The 24301-nt window shown below is 44.8% G+C and overlaps 7 protein-coding genes across 7 annotated transcripts; 3 read left to right on the forward strand and 4 right to left on the reverse strand.

Moving 5' to 3' along the window:
- Positions 1-1078: 1078 nt before the first annotated feature.
- On the forward strand, positions 1079-5997 carry F5J12DRAFT_787391 (uncharacterized protein; the record flags this gene model as incomplete). Its single annotated transcript, XM_051743635.1, is given in 22 exon segments — positions 1079-1279; positions 1334-1367; positions 1470-1533; positions 1598-1739; positions 1813-1850; positions 1932-1953; positions 1988-2308; positions 2372-2403; positions 2451-2464; positions 2522-2677; positions 2731-2840; positions 3307-3402; positions 3452-3529; positions 3790-3855; positions 3947-4099; positions 4245-4404; positions 4466-4746; positions 4821-4950; positions 5063-5215; positions 5235-5635; positions 5695-5793; positions 5866-5997. The coding sequence occupies 22 exon segments, from the start codon at positions 1079-1081 to the stop codon at positions 5995-5997; spliced, it is 2883 nt and encodes a 960-aa protein (XP_051594325.1).
- Positions 5998-7286: 1289 nt separating this feature from the next.
- F5J12DRAFT_898990 (uncharacterized protein) lies at positions 7287-8162 on the forward strand (the record flags this gene model as incomplete). The annotated part of the gene is made up of 3 exons (XM_051748144.1): positions 7287-7788; positions 7842-7988; positions 8041-8162. 3 exons carry the CDS (start codon positions 7287-7289, stop codon positions 8160-8162), a joined length of 771 nt encoding a protein of 256 aa, XP_051594326.1.
- A 176-nt stretch (positions 8163-8338) lies between these two features.
- On the reverse strand, positions 8339-9346 carry F5J12DRAFT_787393 (uncharacterized protein; the record flags this gene model as incomplete). The annotated part of the gene is made up of 4 exons (XM_051743636.1): positions 8339-8383; positions 8473-8572; positions 8616-8805; positions 8860-9346. The coding sequence occupies 4 exons, from the start codon at positions 9344-9346 to the stop codon at positions 8339-8341; spliced, it is 822 nt and encodes a 273-aa protein (XP_051594327.1).
- A 271-nt stretch (positions 9347-9617) lies between these two features.
- F5J12DRAFT_787394 (uncharacterized protein) lies at positions 9618-10511 on the reverse strand (the record flags this gene model as incomplete). Its single annotated transcript, XM_051743637.1, has 5 exons — positions 9618-9751; positions 9806-9845; positions 9874-9963; positions 10083-10414; positions 10472-10511. 5 exons carry the CDS (start codon positions 10509-10511, stop codon positions 9618-9620), a joined length of 636 nt encoding a protein of 211 aa, XP_051594328.1.
- Positions 10512-11587: 1076 nt separating this feature from the next.
- On the forward strand, positions 11588-12585 carry F5J12DRAFT_787395 (uncharacterized protein; the record flags this gene model as incomplete). The annotated part of the gene is made up of 4 exons (XM_051743638.1): positions 11588-11826; positions 11853-12273; positions 12357-12378; positions 12428-12585. The coding sequence occupies 4 exons, from the start codon at positions 11588-11590 to the stop codon at positions 12583-12585; spliced, it is 840 nt and encodes a 279-aa protein (XP_051594329.1).
- A 664-nt stretch (positions 12586-13249) lies between these two features.
- On the reverse strand, positions 13250-15382 carry F5J12DRAFT_787396 (uncharacterized protein; the record flags this gene model as incomplete). The annotated part of the gene is given in 12 exon segments (XM_051743639.1): positions 13250-13300; positions 13403-13462; positions 13507-13596; positions 13637-13751; positions 14090-14133; positions 14230-14295; positions 14391-14415; positions 14465-14489; positions 14536-14741; positions 14761-14795; positions 14831-14866; positions 15170-15382. The coding sequence occupies 12 exon segments, from the start codon at positions 15380-15382 to the stop codon at positions 13250-13252; spliced, it is 966 nt and encodes a 321-aa protein (XP_051594330.1).
- Positions 15383-17547: 2165 nt separating this feature from the next.
- On the reverse strand, positions 17548-19092 carry F5J12DRAFT_898994 (uncharacterized protein; the record flags this gene model as incomplete). The annotated part of the gene is made up of 6 exons (XM_051748145.1): positions 17548-17962; positions 18020-18188; positions 18238-18502; positions 18558-18815; positions 18867-18980; positions 19030-19092. The coding sequence occupies 6 exons, from the start codon at positions 19090-19092 to the stop codon at positions 17548-17550; spliced, it is 1284 nt and encodes a 427-aa protein (XP_051594331.1).
- Positions 19093-24301: the final 5209 nt, after the last annotated feature.

Consider the following 24301-nt stretch of genomic DNA (forward strand, 5'->3'; position numbering starts at 1 on the left):
TTTTGGTCCTCTGATAGGACCCAAGGATATGTATACATGGTGGACCATGAGCACACATGGTAAACAAGTCATCCAGGTATGGATGAATGGCATGACACTGATTTTTGAAAAGACTCCTGACATAAACTACACCCCATCAGGGCCCCTTCCATGCCTGCTCTGTCTGTGAAAAACCATATAACCCAGACAAAGCTCAACAATGGTATTGTCAAACCTGCAAAAATTGGTTCCACTGCAGTTGTTTACAGAAACTCACAAAGGGAAGCACCAGACCCCTGGACATCACAAAGGAAGTCCCAAATGGGACAGGTCTCTCACTGCAGGATATTCAGGTGTGTGTCCTGTGCATTCTGATATGCAGGGGAAATGAGGGTGGTGTGGTGGGCAATGGTGAGGTTATGATGAGTATGTGGGAGGAGGTTGGAGCAGCACAGAACAGGCAGAGACAGGAGGTTGAAACTGGTCTACAAAATCATATGACCAGTGACCTGCTCCAACAGGCACAGAAGTCATATGTATATTATCAATGCTCCCTCTGTTTTGCAGAAGGCAGAGAGTGTTATATATGATGTAGGCTCTTTCTTGGCTGTAGAACCCTGACCCAAACAAATGCCAGCCATTGAACAGAAAGAAAGGAATTGGAAGAGGTCAGGGTGATGATTGGGAGGCTAAATACTGCATTGGTAGTGTCAGATGCTGTGGTAGAAATGAATAAAGAGCAGCGGTGGGATCATGCACCAGTATGTGATATTTCAAAGATTTTTCAGACTGTCAGCACCACAGCACCTGGCCCCTCCACATGGATTACAACATGGAAAACACATGTAGGCATAATAGGCAGAACACATCATGGACAAAAGCAGAAAGCTGTATCCAAGTGATTTAGATGGCCTTAATTACATCAGTAAAGGTGGGTGGGACACGCTGAACAACAAGGAACATGGTCTAGCAAAATATAGAAAGGGGGGGAGGGGTCAGGTGGTCATACTCAAATTTATCATATACCATCAGAGAAAGCATTTGTCAGGTTGCTACATCATGGATAGTCCTTGCTGACATTGGTAAATGTGGTTAAGACATGGCAGACAATGGTGAACATTGCCTAGCAAAATATAGACTTGGGGAGGTCAGGTGGTCATGCACAAACTTATTGTATACCATCAGAGTCAGAGCTTGTCAGATTTCTACCACTGTGGATGGTCTTACTGACATTGGTGAAGGTGGTCAAGACATGATGAACAATGGCTACCATCACCCAGCAAAATATAGACAGGGGGAGGTCAGGTTGACATACCAAAACTTATCATATACCACTAAATACTGTGTTCTCCAGGCTTTCCCCACATGGAAATCACCCCCTGACATTGGTAAGTGAGGTTTAGATGTGTGGAACAATGAAGAACAAATATATGGAGAGGAGGAAGTTGGGTGGTCATACTGAAACTTATCATATACTAACATTGGTAAAGGTTGTGGTGACATGCTGAACAATGATGAACATGGTCTAGCAACATGTAGACTGGGGGAAGTCGGGTGGCCATACTGAAACATGTTTGCAAGGCTTCTACCACCTTCTGCTGTCTGAATGATGTCACAGTAAACACATGGTCCAGCAAAGTATCTACAGCAGGAAGTCAGGTGGTCATGCTGAAACCAATCAGTGTTCCATAGCCTTCAACACTTTGGATAGTCTGCCTGACCACCTTACAGGGGGAATCAATGGTAATGGTGCTGAACAGGTATACTACTGTATTTGGTGTGAGGGCTGACCTGCCCACCTTGTGATTAGTTTTACAAACTGGTCCATTACAGTATCTATCAGGACATGGAGTCTTCATGCCTTGGACATGGTCAGTCTTACTGTATGTATATGGTGCATGACATGCACTATTCGCCTTACATTCCACTTACATAAGCAATCAATGATGAAGGTACATTTACAAGATAGATTATGTAATTGATCTTGACTATTACCATGGCTACCCAGTACTACCTGTCTTCCCTTGGATTCATCCACAATCTCAAAGCCTTGTTGGAAAAAGATCGACATGTTAGGTTGGCTCCAGGAGGCTCTGAAGGGTCCATCTGGCCATGCCAGGTCACCCATGCTGACAATAAAGTCATCGTGGAGCTCCCCCATCACTACTACAAGCCTATTCAGGCTTTCACCTGGAGAGAAAAGGTGATCTGGCTGGTGCTTCACTTCAAGAAGGAGGTGGAGGTGGAAGAGCTGCTGGTGGAGAATCTGACCATGATCCTCGCATATATGAACAGGGTTTTCATTCAAGTAGTTGCAGAGGTGAAGAAAGTCAAATGCAGAGATCACACACTTGATTGGCACAGTCCACATTTGACAACTACTTATTGATAGAATATTTTGTGTGGTGCCATGAACCAGCCCAGGTGAGGAATTATAGATGCAACAACAACCACAACATCAACCACACCAGCATTTCAGAGGTTGGTAAGTGTTTCAATCTCCTTGTAAATTTTTGCTGCCATTCACCTACTTATACCACAGACTGGGTTCACCGTGAGCATGCCCTGGATGAGATGTGGTATGGGAGCTGGACTCAGTTTGAAATGGATGAGAAGATGAAGACTGTGGATGTGGCACAGAAACTGATCGATGTGATGGTGGACTTCAATGATCCAGTGGAGGACGAGGACCCTGACTGTTAGCACAGGGATACTGTCTTTCCCCATCTACTGAAGTCTAACTTCAAACAGTTGGATACACATACAAGGAACATCTACAAGGCAGCACTGCAGATAAAGGCAAGGGAAAGGTGCAGGGAGAGGGAGATGATAGCATTGGAGGAGGTCATTGTGGTGGTGGGGTGAGTAGCAAGTGCAAGGGATGTGATAAGGGAAAGAGATGAGAGGGAGGGACTGTGAATGAGCACAGAGCCTCTCAGAGGCTGAAAGATAAGCATAAGCAAAAGTCCCCCATGCCATTGCCCTCTGGATCTGACCACTCTTCAATGGATGTCTAAGGCATTAAAGATATCATTTGTACACATATATATTAATGTACTTGATACATGTCTCCATTGATTGTCCATCAGACACAGAAGTGGGATTATAAGGCATCAAATACTAATGGCCTTCATAGGCTGTTCTGCACATGTACATGTAAATGCTGCTGCCAGAAGTGCTTGGATTTCTCCCTGAGATTTTCCTGGAACTGGTGGTCTCCATTCATTAGACTAGAGATTTACAAGTGTTTCCATTCCCATTCAGCAAAGCTACTTGACCAATGAAAAAATCATGTTGAGTCCCATCACACTACAATGAATACACTAGATCAGATGCTGGTGCAACCCTGAAGCAACAGCAACATGTGTTGTACACTATTTGAAGTTTGGCAGTCTTGGGGTCTGTCATGCAATCGACAAGGAGGTGGGATTTATGGTGTTTCACATTCCACTGGCACTTGCAATGACTCCAGAAGCTACTATCACTATGTGGTCCAATGGATGACCCTCTTGCCATTGAAATGGGCCTGCAGATGAGAGGAGAAAATGAGGTTAATCCACCACATGTCATCAATCAGTCTTTGGTTGACAGAAATATATGATACACGTGCTACTGATCAAAGGCCTCATTAATGTGGGACCGATTTAGGCGATATGCTGTGTTGCTACAAATTTCATCTTCATCCTTATCATTCAGCCTGATTTGAGATCGATCTCAACATCATGTCGGACTACTACTGGCAACAATCACTCCCAACACCACTGCAGATCGATTACATCAAGCAGATCATATACAAGTTGGAATATGCAGATCCCTGAGGAGACCATGGTGAAGGTCACATCTACGAATCTCTACCTCAAGATCACTGAAGACCATGTAATGCTCCCTGGGCACTATTTCAGGTTCATAAAATTGTTTTTCTGGAGGTATTACCTCCTCATGCTGATTACATCTGCATTTCCAAAAGGCTCAGAGCAAACTGTATGCAAATTTCCGCCCCACCCTCCTCAGAAACATTGTCCATCTGGACAACATCATCGAAGCCCTCATCCACCCAAGCATTGGTATGAAAGAAGAAGATATTCCAACACATCACTGTCCCAACTTCGAGGAATTCCTGGTGACAGAATACCTCATTCGGCTGGCATGATCCCAAGTCAGTTAACAATTTCAGGGCACATTGCCCGACCAATCTTGAGAGATTGGTAGATTCCCTCAGTGAGTCATCATACAGGTTTCCTTTATCATCCAAGTGTCTGATACAGTCATCAGAAATGGACTGGGATCATTATGCTGATTGGATCCCAGAATGTTTCTTTGGGGGAGAATATGATTGGGAGGTAGATTCAGTTCCTGATGAAGACCTTCCAAAGATGTGGGACAAAGTGGCCGAATGGTATTCACAAGAACTGGACCCACATTGGAGTGAGTGACTGTTTCCAATCCAATAACATTTATTCTGACATCACATTGATTACATCAATAGTATCTCAGTGGGTGGTATGGGATGAGGGGCTTGGTTTCAAGGATGAAGAAAAGGGTACAGATGATGGTCGATTGGATGGGGACATAGATCAACAGAACATGAGTGATGTGGACCAGGACATGGAGCATGGAGATGATACAAATCCTGAGATCAGTGGGAGAGAGGATCATGGAGGGGAAGGGGGCAATGGGGGGAAAGGATGTGATGAGAATGAAGAAGAGGACAGTGAGGGCAGCAATGATATGGGGAAAAATGATGGATGTGGGGAACAGGACTCTGATGTCCCCCCTCCTCCAAACCAGGCAAGTGCATTTCATCTCAACAGGCATCACTGAACCTCACAATCCCATGTCAGCTGGCTGTGACACAGAAGCAGCAGTTGTCAGAGGGCAGCGATGAAGAACAGGGTGGCCAACAGAAAAGACCATCTCCAAACCCTCCTGCTGCACATCCCGACTGGGAAGGCGACCAGCCAATAGGGTTTAGTCAGCATTTGCTACAGATGATTGGTTGACCTCCCCCCTGTAAGTAATTATATTGATTTCTTTGTACTCTCCTGTGGAAATGCATATGAATATACTGCTTTCATCACAATAGCCCATTGGTCTCTGCCACTGGATTCAGACATGATTGAATCACAAGTTGACTTCCCCTTGGACTCATTTTCCCAAGGTGCTAGCATTGTAAATGAGGGCCTAGATCCCACACTGTTTCCAGTGGCTGTTGGGGATGACAAAATCACTACCCATGGTGAACATTCTGCCTGTAGCAGATGATCCACCTGTGAACCAGCAATCTGGGAGGGAGCCTGGAGGGAGGCAGAAAGGAAAGGGGGTGGCAACGACAAAGGAATTTGTTACCACACAGCTCCTGCAAAGCCAGAAATCCTCAGGCACCCCTCAAACGGAGCTTGCCCACAATTTCGATATGATCAACATGACAGTCAGTCCAAGGAAGTGCACCATCGCCAGAACACTGCCTGAAGGAATGTGGGAGGTTTCTCCGATGCCTGGTCCATCTAACATTAACCAACCACTCATGTCAACCAATACACAAACTCAAATCACACTCGATAGCAAGGAGGTAGCTACATTCCTGAAAACAATTCCTGGTGTTGTCCAATCATTGGCCAAAGGTTGCAAGGACAGAGAGGAGGGTATCAATGAACAGGTATTAAATTGTCCAGTGTCATCATTCTTGTTCTGTGCTTGTTGACTTGTGTATTTCAGTTCAAGCAATTTTTCTTGAATTTGAGAGCAATCAGCAAGGTGCATGGACAGAAGGTCTCTGATGTTTTTTCACATCTCAAAGCCACCAATGAAATGCATGTATGTTGCACTCCAATGTCTATCCCTAGGATTGTACACCTATGCCCATTTACAGCAGGATGCTCATGGCAGATGCAGCATACTTGGGTTTGCATCTTCAGAAGATGGAAAGGCATGAAGGACACAGTCATCGACATCAATGTCAAGAAGGGGTACTTGATACTTGCAAATCAATCTGGCTTGGGGATGAAAAAGAATGCTTAGATAAATCAATGTGTAGTGGTCATTTGAATGGTTATTATAATGGAATGTCAATAGATGTTTGAAGAGCAGGCAAGTAGCAAGATATAAACAGGGGGGAAGCCAGGTGGCCATACCAAATTTTAACATATAGTGCCAGAGCCAGTGTTTGGCAGGTTTTTACCACCTTGAATGGTCATACCAACACTGGTAAAGGTGTTTAGGACATGACAAAAAATGGCAAACATGGTCTAGCAAAATATAGAAAGGGGTGGGTCAGGAGGTCATGCACATACTTATCATATATCATTGCAGAAGGTGTTCATCAGGTTTCTACCACCTCTAATGGTCCTACCAACACTGGTAAAGGTGTCTAGGATGTGACAAACAATGGTGAACATGGGCTAGAAAAATATAGAAAGGGGGAGGTCAGGCAGTCATGCTCAAACTTGTCATATACCTTCAGAGCAAGTGTTTGTCAGGTTGCTACCACCTTTAATGGTCTTACCAACAATGGTACAGGTGTCTAGGATGTGATGAACAATGGCAAACATGGGCTAGCAAAATATAGAAAGGGGGAGGTCAGGTGGTCATGCACACATTTATCATATACCATTCATGGCAGGTGTTCGTCGGGTTGCTACCACCGTGGATGGTCATTGTACCATTGGTAAAGACGTGTAAGACGTGACAAACAGTGGCGAACATGGTCTAGCAAAAACCTGACTGGACGAAGTCAGGTGGTCATGCTCAGACTTATCATATGCCACTGGAGTGTGTGTTCACCAGCTTTTTGCCACATTCCAACATCCTTCTGACATTTCTAAATGTGGCCTCAATGCATAGAACAGATGACGAACATGGTCTAAAAAAATATCAACAGTGGGAAGTGAAGTAGGTATGCCGGAACTCATTACATCCCAGTGCAACCTGTGTTCACTGGCTTTCTATTACTTTGTATAATCATTATGACATCTGCACAGGCGGGTAGGACGTGACAAATAATAGTGAACATGCTCTAGGGAAATATAAACAGGGGGAGGCCAGGAGCTCGTAACGGAGGTGTTCACATATACCACCACACGCAGTGTTTGACAGCTCTCAAACACATTGGTTAGTCTGGCTAATGTGATCAGTGGTGATTAGAATGTGCTGAACAGTGGTGATCGTGGATCTAGCAAAATATAAAGAGGCTGAAGTCAGGAATGGCTCCATTGCCAATGATCCACTTTAGTATATGCTGTGCGATATTAGTGCAGTGCTTCCTTATCAGTCCACTCCATCATTCTCATTTGCCATCAACCCACAAAAAAATGTCTGACTACTACTGGCAACCCTCCAAAGCTATGGATACTCAAATGGACTACATCACCCAGGTCTGGTACACATTACATCCAGTGCCTGCCAACAGGGCAATTATGGAAATCAAACAAAGAAACCTGAATGATGATGAAATCACTACATCGCATCGGGCATTTATCCCTGTATTCTATGGTACTCATGTCACTCTCTTCCTGTGGAGGTACTACCTCCTCATTGAGCTGTTCTTACAATTCAAGGAGAACAATGACAACAAATACACAGAATTTCTACCGACTCTGATCAGCAACATTGTCCATCTGGACAATGTAATAGAATCACTCATCCGCCCCTGCCTGAATGTCCCCCTGGCAGAGCTACCTGATTATCATTCCAAAAACTTCAATGAAGACTTGGTGACAGAGTACCTGATTGGCCAGCACAATCCCCAGTCTGTCAACTACTTCCAAGCTCATTGCCCAACCAATATAGAGCGCATTTCAATGGAAGGATTTGGTGAGTTATCCAAGGGTTTCATCATTATCATACAGTCTGACAGCTTCATTCAGACTGGAAGGCATATTCTGATCATATCCCTGAACTGATGGATGGGGCCAATTACAACTGGGATATTGAACAGCTGCCCTATGATGACTACAAAGAAGTATGGGATGCAGTAGAGGAATGGTATGGGCGGAACCCCAATCCACAGTGGAGTGAGTGACATGCCCATGATGCATTCATTGATTCTGACCTTATTATTCCTAGTATCTAGGTGGGTGAAGTGGGAGGATGACAGCATGGAGGAGGGGGGCAAGGAGCAACATTCCCTCCCTTCCACAGCCCAGGCAAGTTGTTTTATGTCTCTCCTATGCATTTCAGTGGCTTGATACATTACATACAGAAGCGGGGAAGGGGGGACAGCGATGTGGAAGGAGATGAATGGCCAGGAAAGAGGATTCCAAAGCCCATGGCTGATGTGGAGGTGACACAGTCCCAGTGAAAATATGGAATATGTATTACATGTACCACATCCATCCAGTTGTTAGAACGTGCAAAACTATTGTTAACATGTTCCAACAAGATCACCCCAGGGGGAAACTTTGTAATGCTACATCCACAACCCAGAACAAAATGTAATGCATTTGACAAAGAAAATACCATACAACTGATACAGCTACTTATTGCAGGAGTAAAGACCTGCCAGGCTGGGACGGAACCCCACTGGATTCTCTGCAGGATTTGCAGAACTTGAGGCAGTGGGGGCACCTGAATTTCCATTGCTGCCTGTCTGCCTCTGCTGTAACATCAATGTATAAATAAGTTACAGACACTTGACTGACATTATGCTACTTGCCTGGTTTGAGGGAGGTGGATCAGAGTTCTCCACACCTCCCATGGGAACATTGCCACCCTGGCTCCCAGCTCCAGTTCCTCCTGAGTCAGCATCTGGGATATTTTCCACATCCCAATCGTATTGTTCCCCATAAAACCTTGTGGGGACACGCTCCTTGTGGGCATCCCAGCTCCATTCTGATATACATGTCAGTGAATTGGATTGGAATGGAAACCCATAAAAAGCCTCACCAAACTTGTCCTTGATTCTCTTGATATTGATGGGGCAATGTGCCCTGAAGCAGTTAACCAAGTTTGGATTGTGCTGCCCAATGAGATATTCCATGCAAAGGTATTCTTCAAAATTGGCTGATTGGAAACCTTCGATATCTTGCCTTTCAATCAACATGCATGGGTGAATTAAAGCCTCAAGTACATTGTCCAGGAGGACAATGTTTCTCAAGAGATGTGGACAGAACTCAGTGTACTTTTTATTGGGGTTCTTCTTGAAATGGACGTGGAGATTGATGAGGAGGTAATACCTCCAGAGTGTATGGATGAGAGCCTTGTAATAGAAGGAGGGAATGAAGGTGTGATGTTCCATTATCTCCTTGTTGAGATTCGTGCATGTTATCTGGATTGTACCATCTGCTAGCTCCTCTGATTGATAGTAGATCTGTAGAATGTATTTCATCTGGGTAATTGTGGGGAGTGATTGTTGCCAGTAGTAGTCAGACATGCTGCGATGGAGGCTTAATTGAATCGATCAATGTGATCGAAGAGGATTGGTGCACCATGCCATATATATTCTAAATAGGACTTCTGGTATAGGGTCAGGGTTACTCCTGTCTACAATAACCCACCTTTGAATGTATCGCATTACCATATCCACACCGCATGCCTGTGTCATCGAAAAATACATATATATATAGTGGGGTGGACTGCAAAAATATGGTATATTGAAATGAAATCACAGCAGGGCATTAAAATCTATCTACAAAGTTGGGACCCTAAACTTCCTCATTGTCAGGCAGCACAGGCCCCTTCTTATTCACCTGCTTGAATACTCTGGGCCCCAGCATGTGCCTCTTGAGGGGTTTCACTTCCCCTGCCTCCTCCAAGTGCTCTTTATATGTGTATCCAACTGTGTTGAAGTTAAAAATCAGTGTTGTAAGAAAAGCATGTCTGTGATACTCACAATCAGGATCCTCCTCCATGATGGGATCATAAAATTCAACCTATAACATCCAGCAGCCTCTGTGCAACCTCCAGAGTCTTGTCCTTCTCCTCCATCTTGAACTGAGTGGAACTTCCATACCAGATCTCAGCCGAGGGTGTCCTCATGTTCATGCCAGTCTATGTGATATGGTAGTCCATCACCAGAATGGGATGAGGATCAAGTGGAAAGGCTTACTGATGTCTTTGATGCTCTGCATGTTGATGTTGTGGTTGTTCTTCTGCCTATACTCCCTGACCATCTCTGGTTCATGATGCTCCACATGATATTCAATCAGAATGTAATTGTCAAATGTAGGGCTGCACCAGTCAGGCACACAAGCATCCCTCTTGGTTGATTTGGCTTCCCTGACCATCTGAGTGAAGACCCTGTCCATATAAATGAGTATCAAGGTTAGATTAACCTTGAGCAGGTCTTGAACCTCGAGCTCCTCCTGGAACTGGAGTACCAGCCTTATCACCTTTTCTCTCCAGAAGAATGCTTGTAGGTGCTCATAGTAATGGGCTGGGAGCTGTGCAACTATGCATCCCATGTCACTGATGACTTGCAATGTCCAGCTAGATTCGTTCCCTGCAGCCAATTGCATGCTACAATCATTCTCCAGCACAGATTTGATCCTGGACTCACTAACAGAGCCCAAAGAGGATGGAAAGTACTGGGTGGCCATGACAAATGTAGATCAACCAATCTATCGAATGATCCTTAGTCTACATGGCCATTGATTGCTTATGTAATCAAGATGCATACCTTGTGAGGTGATTAGAATGTGTAGTGCACCATATACCTCCACTGAGACATGGAGATAATCATGCCAAAGGCTCAAAAACACCATGTCACAATGGCAGGCTATGAAGTCTGCATTCATACCTGTAATGGCACAGTATGTCAATCTGGCAGCTGGGGTGTTTGGAAGAAGGAAGGGGGATCATGCCTGTGGCATGCCAAAGCCCACAATTCACACTTAAATTGCATGGAGACATGTCCAGGATATAATGCAGCTTCTGAATATTAATGTCAGGGCAATCTGGAAAAGCACAAGAAGCTACTCAGAAAGAGCTTATCACTCATCTCTCATTATTCAAAGCTGCAGGGGAGCTCAGGAGACTTGGGCAACCCCTGGCTCCTGGGATGGAATCATTATTTCTGTGAGTGGCCTGATGTCTGGAGAGTGCAGCACAGCAACTGAAAATCCTCAGACCAACACCCACCACAGGTGATGAGGACATAGTGATGGAAGATGGTGAGACTTTGCCACCAGGATGGAATGATCCTGGTCCATCCATCCACATGTCAACATACTCTGCATCGAGGTCCACATCCAGATCACCAGCATCATGTGCCAGTGCAGGGTCCATCCAGGTTAAGTCCACTTACCCATGATAGTGGCACATATTGGCCTTCTAGGCCTTCATCATCTGCTAGGGCAATCAGCAGTGATCTCAAGATCTCCATCAGCAATGGGAGACATTGAGAGCTGTGTTTCGAGCTCTCCATCAGCATTCTCATTCACATTGCCATACCCATTTCATTTGCAGGGGTCTACATCGAAAGATACACCACTCGATATCCTCTACATCCCAGACCCAAGCCACTGAGGTGAAATCGAAGAATGAGGCAAAGGAAGATCTAGGATGGGCGACCCACTGTATAAAACCTCACCAATATGAGGTTATCAAGGAGCTCAGGAAAATTCATATACAAACTATCAGAAAGCAAAGAGGGCATGAAGGTGGTGGTCAGTGAATGGGTAGGCCCCCTTTTCACCCACAGGTGCAGTTCAGTCTGCTGATGTATGCATTGCAGCTTTGGTTGGCAATGAACATGGAAGAGTACAATGATGGCAATGCATTCAAGCTGAAGTACATGAAGTGGGCAGACTTCAAGGCTGTTGTACTTGATCTGATCAGCCAGCAATCTAAATGGAATGAGCTTGTTTGGATGGACTGTATAATCAGAGGCATTGACTACACAATTGATTTCTGGTGAGCGGTGACATTGCACCCTGGAGGCATGGTTCCAATATGGCCTTCAGATGCAAAGGAAACCCATATGGCCTCGACAAGATGGAACTGCACACATACAAAAATCACTTCACACTTCTCAGCTGTCAAGTACAGTTTTGGCCCCCACCCAATCAGGTTTGGACTGCTGCTGTCAAGTGGGAGACCCTGGCACACCTGCAGGTGATTTCAGCTATCCACAGATGGGTGGTACTGGAAATGCATATCATTAGCAATGGGGACCCTATCAATGATGCCTATGTCCTGAAGTGGAGTCACAGTGACTGCAGCAAACATGTGATACTTCCAACTGCCCCAAAATCAAGCCACACCTGGGCCCACCTCAAGAATAACACAAACAAGGACTTGGATGAGGTATGGATTGCCCAACAATATATCCCAAGCCTGGTGTTCCTTGGGGAGTGGCAGGTAATCATAGTTGGAGGGCAAAACATGTCTGTCACACATACACATCAGTTAAACAATGGTGGCTGGTCTGGAATCCTGGTCAGAAGTTTTCTGTCATTGGAGGAGGTGGGCAAAATATGGTATGATGCACTCTTGTCATGCTTATTGTACTTAGAACTGGATCTCGCCAACAGGAAGGATGAGTTGCTAAGCATTGCTGAATGGAGGAAGAAGATAGTGAATCCACAAAGGGGAGATATTGAAACAAGACAGAGAGCAATGGACGAGTTCAACAACTTTGTGCTAAAAGCCTGGGCAGAACTAGTCACATGAGAAATGAGGGTTGGTGGCACAAGACCTTCCATTTCATTGTTTTGTTGAATGGATATTGGGATCATGGCCCCAGATGGCATGAGCCCAAAGCTATGGCTGGGATACTTTGTCAATGAGGTGGAACATACTCCAACGATGAGCTTCTGGCTATTCTGGAACATAAACAACATGGGAGGAATCATGGCAGACAAATTCACAAAGCTGTTCAAGAAATGGGTCAGAGCAATCACTAATATATACTGCATAGCATAACCCCACATATGATGACATATATGGCACCATTTAATATTTGGAAGATACCCATACACTTGTAATGATGTGAAGACATCAGTACTATATGGAAAACACTGAGAGGTTAGCAACAGCTTCTTTGTGCATGTACATAATATTTTATAGACTCTCATAGTATACTATGTTGTGTAGAATACATGGTACATGACTTCAGCAATATATGAGTGTATGCAGCATGGCTGACCACCCTGCTAAGAGATGATGCTGGACCACTTGGAATGGTGTTTGTCCTCCTGAATCCATTTGCATTGACCTTATAGAGTTGTCTCAAGGTCCATCCACTATGGTGAACATTGACAAACCCCTGCAAACACCAACAAACATCGATCCAGCACCATGGCCCCTGTCCAAATTGACTGTGACAGCCTGTGACTCATTTTGGAGCAGATGGAACATCATTTGCAGCCTCTGGCAGGTTGATCGACTTTCATGTAATACAAATAAATTACACCGGATATTCTATCAGTGTGCCCACCCAACCACCCCTGCTGAGACCATGCTGCACCACTTGAAATGGTGTTCATACCATGGAAACCTCTTCCCCTGCACTCAGGTAGATAGGTACAGGTCCATACAATATGGGGAACTACAGAAAACACAGACAAACACCAGCAAACATCAACCCCTTACCAAAGCCCCTATCCAGACCATGTCTGAATGCTGGGAGACCCTGGGACCTGGTTCAAGCACATTGATCATCATTCCCAGATTCTTGTATGTCTATATTACTGCATGTATTACAATGAAATAGAGAATCTACATCAGATAGTATACCAGTATGCCCACTGGGCCACCCTGCCTCAGAGCATGCTGGCCCACTTGGAATGGTGTTCATCCATACAGGCCCACTTGCATTTGTCTTGTAGTACCATGTCCTGGTCCATACACCATGACAAACACCAACAAACATGGGTGAACATTTGCAAACATTGGTCCAGCATGGATGGCCCTTAGCAAACATACTGGAGCACCTGGTGACTTGTTTGGAATGCATTAATCATCCTTTCCAGACTCCCCTAGGTCAATTGCATGTCTGGTAATACAAATAAAATACATCAGATAATATATCAATGTTCCTGTCTGACCACTCTCCCTCATGGCATGCTGGACTGTTTGAAGTGGTGTTCATCCCCCCTAGATCAATTGCAATTGACCTTGCTAGGACATTTACAGGTCCATACAGCAGGACAAACACCAACAAACACCAACAAACATTGCTCCAGAACCAATGCCCCTGTCCACATTGACTGGGACACCCTGCAACTTGTGTGGAATGCATTAATCATTTTTCCCAGACTCTCCTAGGTCTATTACACATCTGGTAATACAACTAAAATACATCTTATAACATACCCATGTTCCCATCTGACCACTCCCCCTCAGAGCATGCTGGGCTGCTTGAAGTGGTGTTTGTCCCCCCTAGATCAATTGTAATTGACCTGTTCTGAACATTTCCAGGTCTGTACAGCAGGGCGAACACCAACAAACACTGATGAACACTGACAAACACTGACAAACACTGTTCCAGAACTGAAGCCCCTGTCCACATTGACTGTGACACCCTACAACTTGTTTCAAGTGCACTAACCATCTTTCCCTGACTCTCCTAGGGTCTATTGCATGTCTGGTAATACAACTAAAATACATCATATAACATACCAATGTTCCTGTCTGACCACTCCCCCTCAGGGCATGCTGGATCGCTTGAAGTGGTGTTCATCCCCCCTAGGACCACCTCAATCGACCTTATTTGGACATCCACAGGTCCATACAGCAGGATGAACACCAACAAACACTGACAAACACCAACTAACATCATTCCAGAACCAAAGCCCCTGTCCACATTGCCTGGGACACCCTGAGACCTGTTTTGAGTGCACTAACCATATTTCTTCAACCCTTCTAGGTTTATTGCATGTCTGGTAATACAACTAAAATACATCATATAACATACCAATGTTCCCATCTGACCACTCCCCCTCAGGGCATGCTGGATTGCTTGAAGTGGCATTCATCCCCCCTAGGACCACCTCAATTGACCTTATTTGGACATCCACAGGTCCATACAGCAGGACAAACACTGATGAACACCAATGAACATTGATCCATAACTGAAGCCCCTGTCCACATTGACTGGGACACCCTGAGACCTGTTTCAAGTGCACTAATCATCTTTCCTTGACTCTCCTAGGTCTATTTCATGTCTGGTAATACAACTAAAATACATCAGATAATATACCTAACTACACTATGCAGATTTGTATTTTTTGAAGATGTTGAAGAGTTCACATACTGATCCATGATCCCACCATGAACCCATCTCCAGTTCCTTTTCAGCATCTGTTACCTGAAGGGCCTTCTTGAGATGCAAGATTATTTTCTTCACTGCTTCTGACTCATTGGCTATCTCTTTCCTCATGTTATCCCTCTCATCCATGGCAGGCATATGATCTGCATCTTTGGCTGACTTGTACTTTCCTTTCTTGCTCTCTATCAGTGAAATCATGGCCAGCAGTCACCTGCAGTAAAATGTCCCTGGTGAAGGGAAATATTTGCTGGGAACATGTATTTTATAGATATGACATATGATGTACTTGTTCTGTCCTTTGCCATTGTTGGAAGGGCCAGTACCATCCATACGATGATGTGATGTATTGCTGGATGCACTGCATTAGTGCCTGCCAGCCCACGCATGGTCCATTCGCCTTCAGGAACCCTTGAGCAGTCATAATTGATTGCAATCTCCATGAGATGCATGGTGGAATATGAAAGGAAATGACCCCCAGTGTCACACACCAAAGGTGTTTGGTGAGGTGGACATGGATGTAGCTGATGAATGGAGGTGAAGACCATAGCCCTCATGCGAAGAAGGCCAGCCAGCAATGTCAGCAGTCATCCCTCGCACAAGAACAAGTTGTCAATGCCAAAGAAAAAGGAGGAGGCAAGTTAAGTGCCAATAAAATTCTTAAGCACCCATGTATGGCATTCCGGTTTTCGATGTATCTCCACCAATTCTGCAGACACCGAAACCATTCCCACACTCGCTTGTAGTGCTCAGCCACGCGATCCTACCTTCCAAAATTGGAAAGGATTTGTGCACTCCACACATTTCTACAGCACTCCCTCCAAAAGACACTCATTTTGCTAATTCTTCTGATATGGCTGCCTCCACATCAGTCATTTCGCTTGTCCCCTTTGCTAGGGACCATGGCTACATATATCTACCAGGAGTTCCTACCAGCTTCCATCCTGAAGTGTCCTGGTACATCCCACCCTCATCTGCCCCCTCTCAGCCCATCCAGCTTGGACAGCGTGTTCTTTTTGTCAGTATGACCTCCAGGAGGATGTTCTTTGGTTGCCTCAGGTCTGTCATTCGCTTGGAAAGGTCTTATGTGGTCGTTTCAGTCTCTCCAGTCCAAGAAACATATGGATCCTTCCTCCCTGCCCCCTGCAATGTCTTCATACCAGTCTCGTCTGTCATTCTTCCAAAATTGCAACAGCTACAGTATAATCTACTGTTCTCCACTCTCCCTGATTGCATCCATGATGAGTATGATGCACATCTTGCCTCCTTGTTGCAAGATACAGCAGAAGACACTCCCCCTTCATCCTCTCTTCCAACAGAGCCTCATTCATGAAGTTTGTATTTGCTTCACTGAGAGGATGGTTTGGGGGGAAAGTTGTGATCCCCTATGCTCCTGTCACCCCACAGACCCCAAAAGCTTGACCCCTGTTGACATCTGACTCACCCTGTCCACTTTTGGATGTACTATATCGGCATCAGATCAGCACTGCCTCTCTGTCATCCCACTTTGGCCTAGAAGTGATCTCTTTGAGATGTGACATGCATGGCCTCCCCCTAATGTGATTCCAGTGCACTTTCCCAGTTCCTGACATTGCTTGACTCATACTGTGACATTCTGACTGTCTTTGACTCACCTATTGCCAATACTTACCAATCTTTTGACTTTGCTTACTGATTCTTCGCTTTTTGGCTTACTTATCCTTACCAATGCTTACCAATGCTTTCCAAGATGATTACCCATCACTTACATTCCTTACTCATCAGTTACCAATCACTTACCAAGTGTTTGCACCTTGTTTTCCATAGGCAACGCCCCTGTACTGTATATAAGTCACTGTACTTAGGTAGCAAAAAAAGAAGACATCAGAGAGCCCCTCTTGCTTGCAATTTATCATCTCTCAGTAAATCATTCATCAGCTTCGATAGTTGAGACTTTATTAAGGGTCTAGCTATCATCTACTTCGCTTATCATCATCTATCATCCATATACTTTGCTCCAAGCCCTCCCTGAGCTCAGTACAGCTTAGGACATCGAATTAAGTCACCATCCATCCTTCTGTAGGCTGACAGCAGTCTACCCTATCGCTTTCTATCACATTCTTGCTCCCTCTTTGTCAGGAGCACCCCCAACCCTCAGCACTCATCTTTGAGTGTTGTAGCTCGCAAAAACCCTCCCAAAGAACAGGTTCTACCATCTAGGTACCGCATAGGCACACCACCACTCGCTTTCATTGTCTTTTGTGTTGGTTTTGGTCGGTTTTCACCACTGAACCTCACTTTGACTCACACCGGGCATGAGGCCATTCTGCAGAGTGTACACCATGTGGTTAGCCCTGGGAGGCTGAATCCTGTTCCAGTGTCATTAATCATAAGAGCACGCTTGGGAATTGGGAATAAAAATCATACAGGGTATCTCCACATTGAAGATGAATGGTCCTGAGAGGATACTTGTGGAACTTAAGATTGACATTGTCAGCAAAAATATCATCCCAGGCCTTGAATAGATTCTCTCTGCTTGCATCCTGACTTCCAGGGGTGTCAAAATAACCCCATATCTTGCTGCCAGACTGTACAGTGATGTATGTGCATAGCCCTGCTGCATCATGGTGAGGGTACATGATGAAACCCCCATGCATCAGTAGATCCCATCCATGAAGTCGTTCAACATCCCCCAAGACTGCCTGCATGCCATAATATGATTTTCCTGTGTTCTTACCAGAATGGGGGAGATAAACATCATTCATGGTCATGGTCTTTGTGTTTACATTGTCAGATAGTTGCCTGGTGCATTCTTCAGCATCCAAAGAATCTTAATATGAGTTCCAATCGATGACATACCTGAGGAATATGGGAACCTCAGGCTGGGTATTCAGGAAGTCGAGGAGGTTCATGCATGTATTCTCATCATCTGCAAGCTTGATGAATTTTACTCTGCTGAGCACTTCAAAAACTTTGCTCATGTCTGGCCCCCCCTTTGCCTCCTGCTGCTCTGCACACTTTAATGCATCTAATTACCTTTAGCAATATGAATTTTAGCAATATGATGATATGCATACCTTGAACAACAACTTCCTGTGATATTGTCAGGTGGAAGAAGTGAATGTCTTCACAAGTGAAGTCAAGGGGTGGATTATTTGGCTTCCATCCCCTGACCAACACTGCACATCCCCTCGACAGTGAATCACTGATGTTGGCGATTAGCTGTGCGAGCAAGCCCTTGTCCCCATCATACTTCAGCTCCACTAGCATCGTCCACCCATGTCCATACTGGTATTCAGTGGTGGATGCAGCCTTGGACATGTACTCTACTGCATCACAATCCTATGATTGTCATTTATCAGCTCCTAGATTTGAAGTTTCTGTCAAATTTACATACCACTTTACTGAGCCATGGAGCATATGTTCTTATATTCAAAGATTCCCAATCAATCACCTTTGTATCCAATGGGCAGGTGATTTGATCGAGGAAAGGAACCTGCTCAGCAACGGGTTCAGCATCTTCAGCTGTAAATACAATCAGGACCTTGAAGAATAGGAAAGAAATCGAAGTGCTTACTCCTCTGTCTTTTTTTCTCATTTGTGGTGCAGTGACCTTCTGGCTCCAATACCTCCTTTCCTTTACCCTTTCTGCTTGCTGATGTGGATGCAATCAGGGCACCCTTGACTTCCTCATTGTCCCACCTACATCTCTTGCCTTTCTCTTCCGCAATCGGCTACCAGCTTCTTGCATAGGGACTGCAGCCTCTGCAGGTGGCTTTTGAGCCCTGCCAATGACACCTTCACTCTGCTTCTCCAAATCCTGTCATCATCAGCATGTATTCTCAGAGTTTTGTAGATTGCACACATACCAGGGATTTGGATTTGGGATCAGGAAATTGCATCCCCATGAGCCACAGGATGTCAGCATTCATTGGGGGGTGTTGGAATCCGATTCAGCGAAATTCCACTTCCATGGATGTGAGGTAGTGGGGATAGGATGTATCATTAGCCAGCAGCTGGATCCCATTGATGGGGCAAGGTGCAATTATGCATTCATCTCCTGCAACAGTAAGATGAAGAGCATCTTTGGGATCCCACCGAACCCAACCACTTCTACCAAAGATATACATATCGTTTGGAGCTAAGTAAATAGTACCCTGACATTCCCTCATGCCACCAGCATGTGGAATCATGCTGGAATCTTTGATCAAGCAGAAACTGACAGGAAACATTTTAACTGGGTAGATTGGCTGGATCGTGGAAGCCTAAAACTGCGATGATGCCATTTTGAGTAGGATGTGAGCAGCCTGTCATGGTGGAGGTGAGCAATAGTGCAATCAAAGGGTCAGATCAAACTATCCTTCTGATCCAAGAAGGATGCCCCATCCTACCAGTCAGGACTGCCTTTTCAGGAAAGGAATTCACACAGGTCCTTCCTAAAATGGAAGGTGGTCATGACCAGTCCTGACTGCCCCCATTGCTGGCCTTGAGCCTTCCCAGACAGTTCATGCAGATACCTCTCATATAGGAAGCTGGTCATGGACCATCCAATCATGACCCACAAATTGCTGGCCTAGAATGTTCACAAACAGTTCATGCAGATACCTCTTATGATAGGAAGATGGTCCAGTGATCTCTGAAAGGCTATCTAACCCTGTCCCCAAGGTCCAGGAAGACCAGGAAACCATTGGTGGACATGGTAGTGAGTGGAGTGATTGCTGAAAGGCAAGATGTGACTGGTCAGGACTAGTCCTGACCAGGCACTTCTGCTCCCTATGCCTGTCCCCAAGGTCTAGGATGACCAGGAAACCATTGTTGGACATGGTCACTGAGTCCAGTGATTGCTGAATGCCAAGATGGACTTGGTCATGACCAGTCCTGACCTATTGGTTGCTCTAATCATTATGAACATTTGTATATCCATTTCTATACATGACATATGCATTTGTGAAAGTTTCCAAGACTCTGCAATGGCTCCATGCTGAGATGTGGGTGCTATTTGACACTGTTTGACATTGTTCAGCACTTTGTAACTGCCATTGAATTTTTTGGGGGGTGTTGGCACCAATCCAAGCTGTCTGCAAATCAATATTCAGAAGCTTTCCAGTGCATCCCATAATTAGCCCCTTTTTGGCTTTGTTTTCAATAAGGGCTAATTTCACCACATGCCCCTGCATACCAATTACAAATCTGTATGTATATGAAGCCACATCTTCTGCCACCCTCTCACAACCTCACAATCTCCTGTGACCACATCGCTCAGTATCATACTCCCAGCAATTTCTTACATCTTACTCTTACATTTCCTTGCTGGTCTGATACCTCCATTGCTCTCCACAGCATGTTCACCCATCCCACCTTCAAGGCCTGTTTTGAATCCAAAAATGCATATGGTTGCCATAGAAGGGAATGTCTTTCCCCAGTTGAACACTGCACTTCTCATGGGCAGCACATAGTTGTGCAAAGGTATACCGATGGCTACATTGGGTGCCATTGCTCAGACAGTGGATGTCCCAATCCCAGAAGAGTTTACAATACTGTTGAAACCTTGAGGATGCACATGAAGAATGTGAAGTCTACATGGGGTCAGCAACCTCAAGTAACTGATGATAGTGGCCTGCAGAAAGTTCCAGAGAAATCTGCCAAGTATTTCCCAAGTTTTATCACATTGAATACATGCTTGTTTGGAACTTCATAACTTTGGAGCTGCTGCATGTAATGACCTGAAAATTGATGCCAAAGAGGCCCCTTATACAATGCAGATCTGCAGACAGTTCCAGCAACATCTGCCCATTTGTTCCAACTTATATAGTACTGAATACATTCCTTGTTCAGTACTTTATTCCTTGGGAACTGCTGTATGTAATGACCTGTAATGATCTGATAAGAGGCCCCCTATATGATGTAGATTCTCAGAATATTCCAGTGAAATCTGCCAGTGGTTCCCAAGTTATAATGTGCTGAACAGCTGTTCATATGTGTTCAGTGTTGAGTCCAGGCCTACAACAGTTGTGATATCTTGGTAACCACTGAGAAGATCTCTCTGAAACTTTCCATATATTGGCTTCATCTGGGGTTTCCCCTGGATGCAAACACTCAGATCATTCCATCCAGTGGTTCCTGAGATGTTAGGTGCCAAACATTGTCAAACTGTTGTGATATCTTGGCAACCACTGAGTGGATCTCTTTGGATCCTTCCCCATATCTGCTTTGACCAGGCCCCCCTGGCTGCAAACTCTCAGATCATTCCAACCAGTGGTTCCTGAGATATTTGGCACTGAACATTGTTGAACAGTTGTGATATCAATATCTCAGCAACCACTAGGTAGATCTCTTTGGATCCTTCCCCAAAGCTGCATTGGCTAGGGCCCCCCCTGGCTGAAAACTCGCAGATCATTCCATCCAGTGGTTCCTGAGGTATAAGGTGCTGAACATCATCAAATAGATGTAATATCTCAGCAACCACTGGGTGGATCTCTATGAAACCTTCCACATATCTGCTTTGCCTAGGCCCCACAGTGGATGCAAAATCCCAGATCATTCCAATCAGTGGCTCCTGAGATATGAGGTGCCAAACATTGTTGAACACTTATGAACAGTTGTGATATCTCAGCAACCACTGGGTGGATCTCTATGAAACCTTCCACATATTTGCCTTACCTAGGCCCCACCATGGATGCAAACTCTCAGATCATTCCAACAAGTAGTTCCAGAGATATTAGGTGCCATACAAAAGCCCTCCAGGTGCCCCTGGATGCCACAGGAGGAAGTGGCTCATGTGCAAAGATTACAATTTTTTCCAGTGTATGTATAGATATTGTATATTTCTAACAGGGCTGTTGTCAAATGTGTATTTTAGTTAATTAATGTCTGGGCCAGAGCAGCAGTAGGCTATCTGTTGCACACTGCTCACATTTCTTTCCTTTTATAGACTTTATATGCTACCACTTGTCACACTTTCAAGTGACAATGTTCTGTTGCCTGCAAGCCACCTCTGAACTCATGTTCTTTTTGTATGTTTCCTTTTATGGTACCCCCCTGTTTACCCCATGTTGTACTATAGCTGGACTATGTCCATTTCCCCTTCCTTCCATGATCTGCAGGTGGCTCTGATCCACATGGTCACATGACATGGTTAACATGTCTGCCCCAGGTGACCCATTTACTCCTCCTATGTCATATATGCAGTTATTCCCTCTTCTTTGCATTCACTCCTGTGTTTAACCCCATCCACAGACTTGGCTACCCTTATGCCCTCATAAGAGTGACTCGACGATGCCTTATATGGTATGCAGGGGAACATTCAAATGTTTTCAAATGTTTGGTCCACAGGTACTCTACATATGTATATAAACCTGCATGTATTGTACCAGCTCCTCATTTGAAATCTTACTTTGCAACCACCCTTAGCTCCACTCACTGTACCCCAGAGGACTTGACAGTACAACTTCGGTTGGCCAAGACTAGTGCTCCATTCACTAGTGAAGTTAAATTATGTGTCACTTCTCACACAGTCACATGCTTGTGCTTCATCACACTTGATTCATGATGCAATATGAGTCATTGGCATAACACTATCAAAGGCCAATATGCAATGGGGAGGATTATATACAGTGGTAGATAACATAACTGTTGCATGGTGAGTTATGTGGGTATGGTTGGTGAGTTATGTATGAGCAGTCTTTAATGATGTGGAGGATGGGCTGCACACATAATCTGGTTGATCTGCAGACCAGCCCTCCAAGTGGTCATATGGCATCAACAATACCCAAGCAAAAAAATGTGGCAATGGGGGCTGTGCCACAGCAAGGAACTGTTTCAAAATCAAGTGATAGCCACCCCCAATCATTCAGAGACCAGATTTTGGTTCTGCAAGCAAACTGGGGGTGGTTGGTCTCTTTGCAGGAGGTGAAGTGAAAGCCACACCATTTGTATTTCAGGAGAGCCTGAACACTGGAGGGAGAGAACATGCATTGACACACAGGCTTCCAGTATTGATCATAGAACAGTGTTGTAGGGTTAGGCAAGGGTATGCTGTCACACACCAAAGGTGTTGTGGACATGGTTACAGCTGACTCTGCCTAACTCATTGAGGAGTTGTGCACAATGCCCATGCTATGAATGCAAATGAAAACTAAAGTCCTCATGCATAGAAAGACTGCTGGACAAGAGCAGTCATCCATTGCACAACAACAAGTTGTCAGTGACAAAGAGAAAAGAGAAAGAGGAAGCAAGTTAAGTGTCCCCCAGGTCTAGGATGACCAGGAAACCATTGCTGGACATGGTATGGAGTCCAGTGATCACTGAAAGGCAAGATGTGGCTGGTCAGGACTGGTCAACTTCTGTTGGACATGCATCCAGTTGTTGCACTGCACATCACTTTGCTTCCTCAAATGTACTCTTCTTTATTTCACAATAATGGTACTTGCACCAACCACAGTACTATAGTGCATGTTTAGTAATAGTAACAGAAACACAAACTTATAGAATATACTTGCCATTTCAATAGGATTTAATTCACAATGGAATTTTGGAAGAAAGATACACTCATGACCTGCATCCTTGATGAGAGCCTTGAGCATTGATGGCTGATTGGCCAAGTCATCCTGCTTGCTTAGGAGGCAAGCCATGCAACAGTCTTCATTCTCCCATGGACAAATGGGACTACACTTTACTCACAGTTTCCAAACATTAAAGCCATGTTCTTCAAGAACTTGCTGGAGACCTTTAGGCTGTCCATTTGACAAGCACATTTTTTGAGGCTTTCCATGGTGTTCAACAGTGGGATTGGTATCTGGAATTACTGTATCATGTTGCTTCCATTGTTTTCCCCCATTAGACTTGTTCATCTCAAAGGCCTTCAAGGCATCTAGTGGCAGCAAAGCATGAGCAGATGACTAGTCAGAAATAAACAAAGCAATACAGTGTGGGTGTGCAGCCTTGAGGACCTGAATTGCACACTTGACCTGTTTCAGTATTTTCTCTGTGTTCCACCATACATCACAATTTGCCCCTGGGTAAATGATTTCTTGTGCATCTGCCACAATATTTCCTGACTCATTGCAGTGCACCAATTGACCATCTTCTGCATTAATAAATCCAGAAACATGGATAATGTGCCCTCTTCCTTTTTGCTGCAAG

This window comes from Pisolithus orientalis, assembly GCF_024613125.1.
Source record: "Pisolithus orientalis strain OTSU chromosome Unknown F5J12scaffold_106, whole genome shotgun sequence".
NCBI lineage: Eukaryota > Fungi > Basidiomycota > Agaricomycetes > Boletales > Pisolithaceae > Pisolithus > Pisolithus orientalis.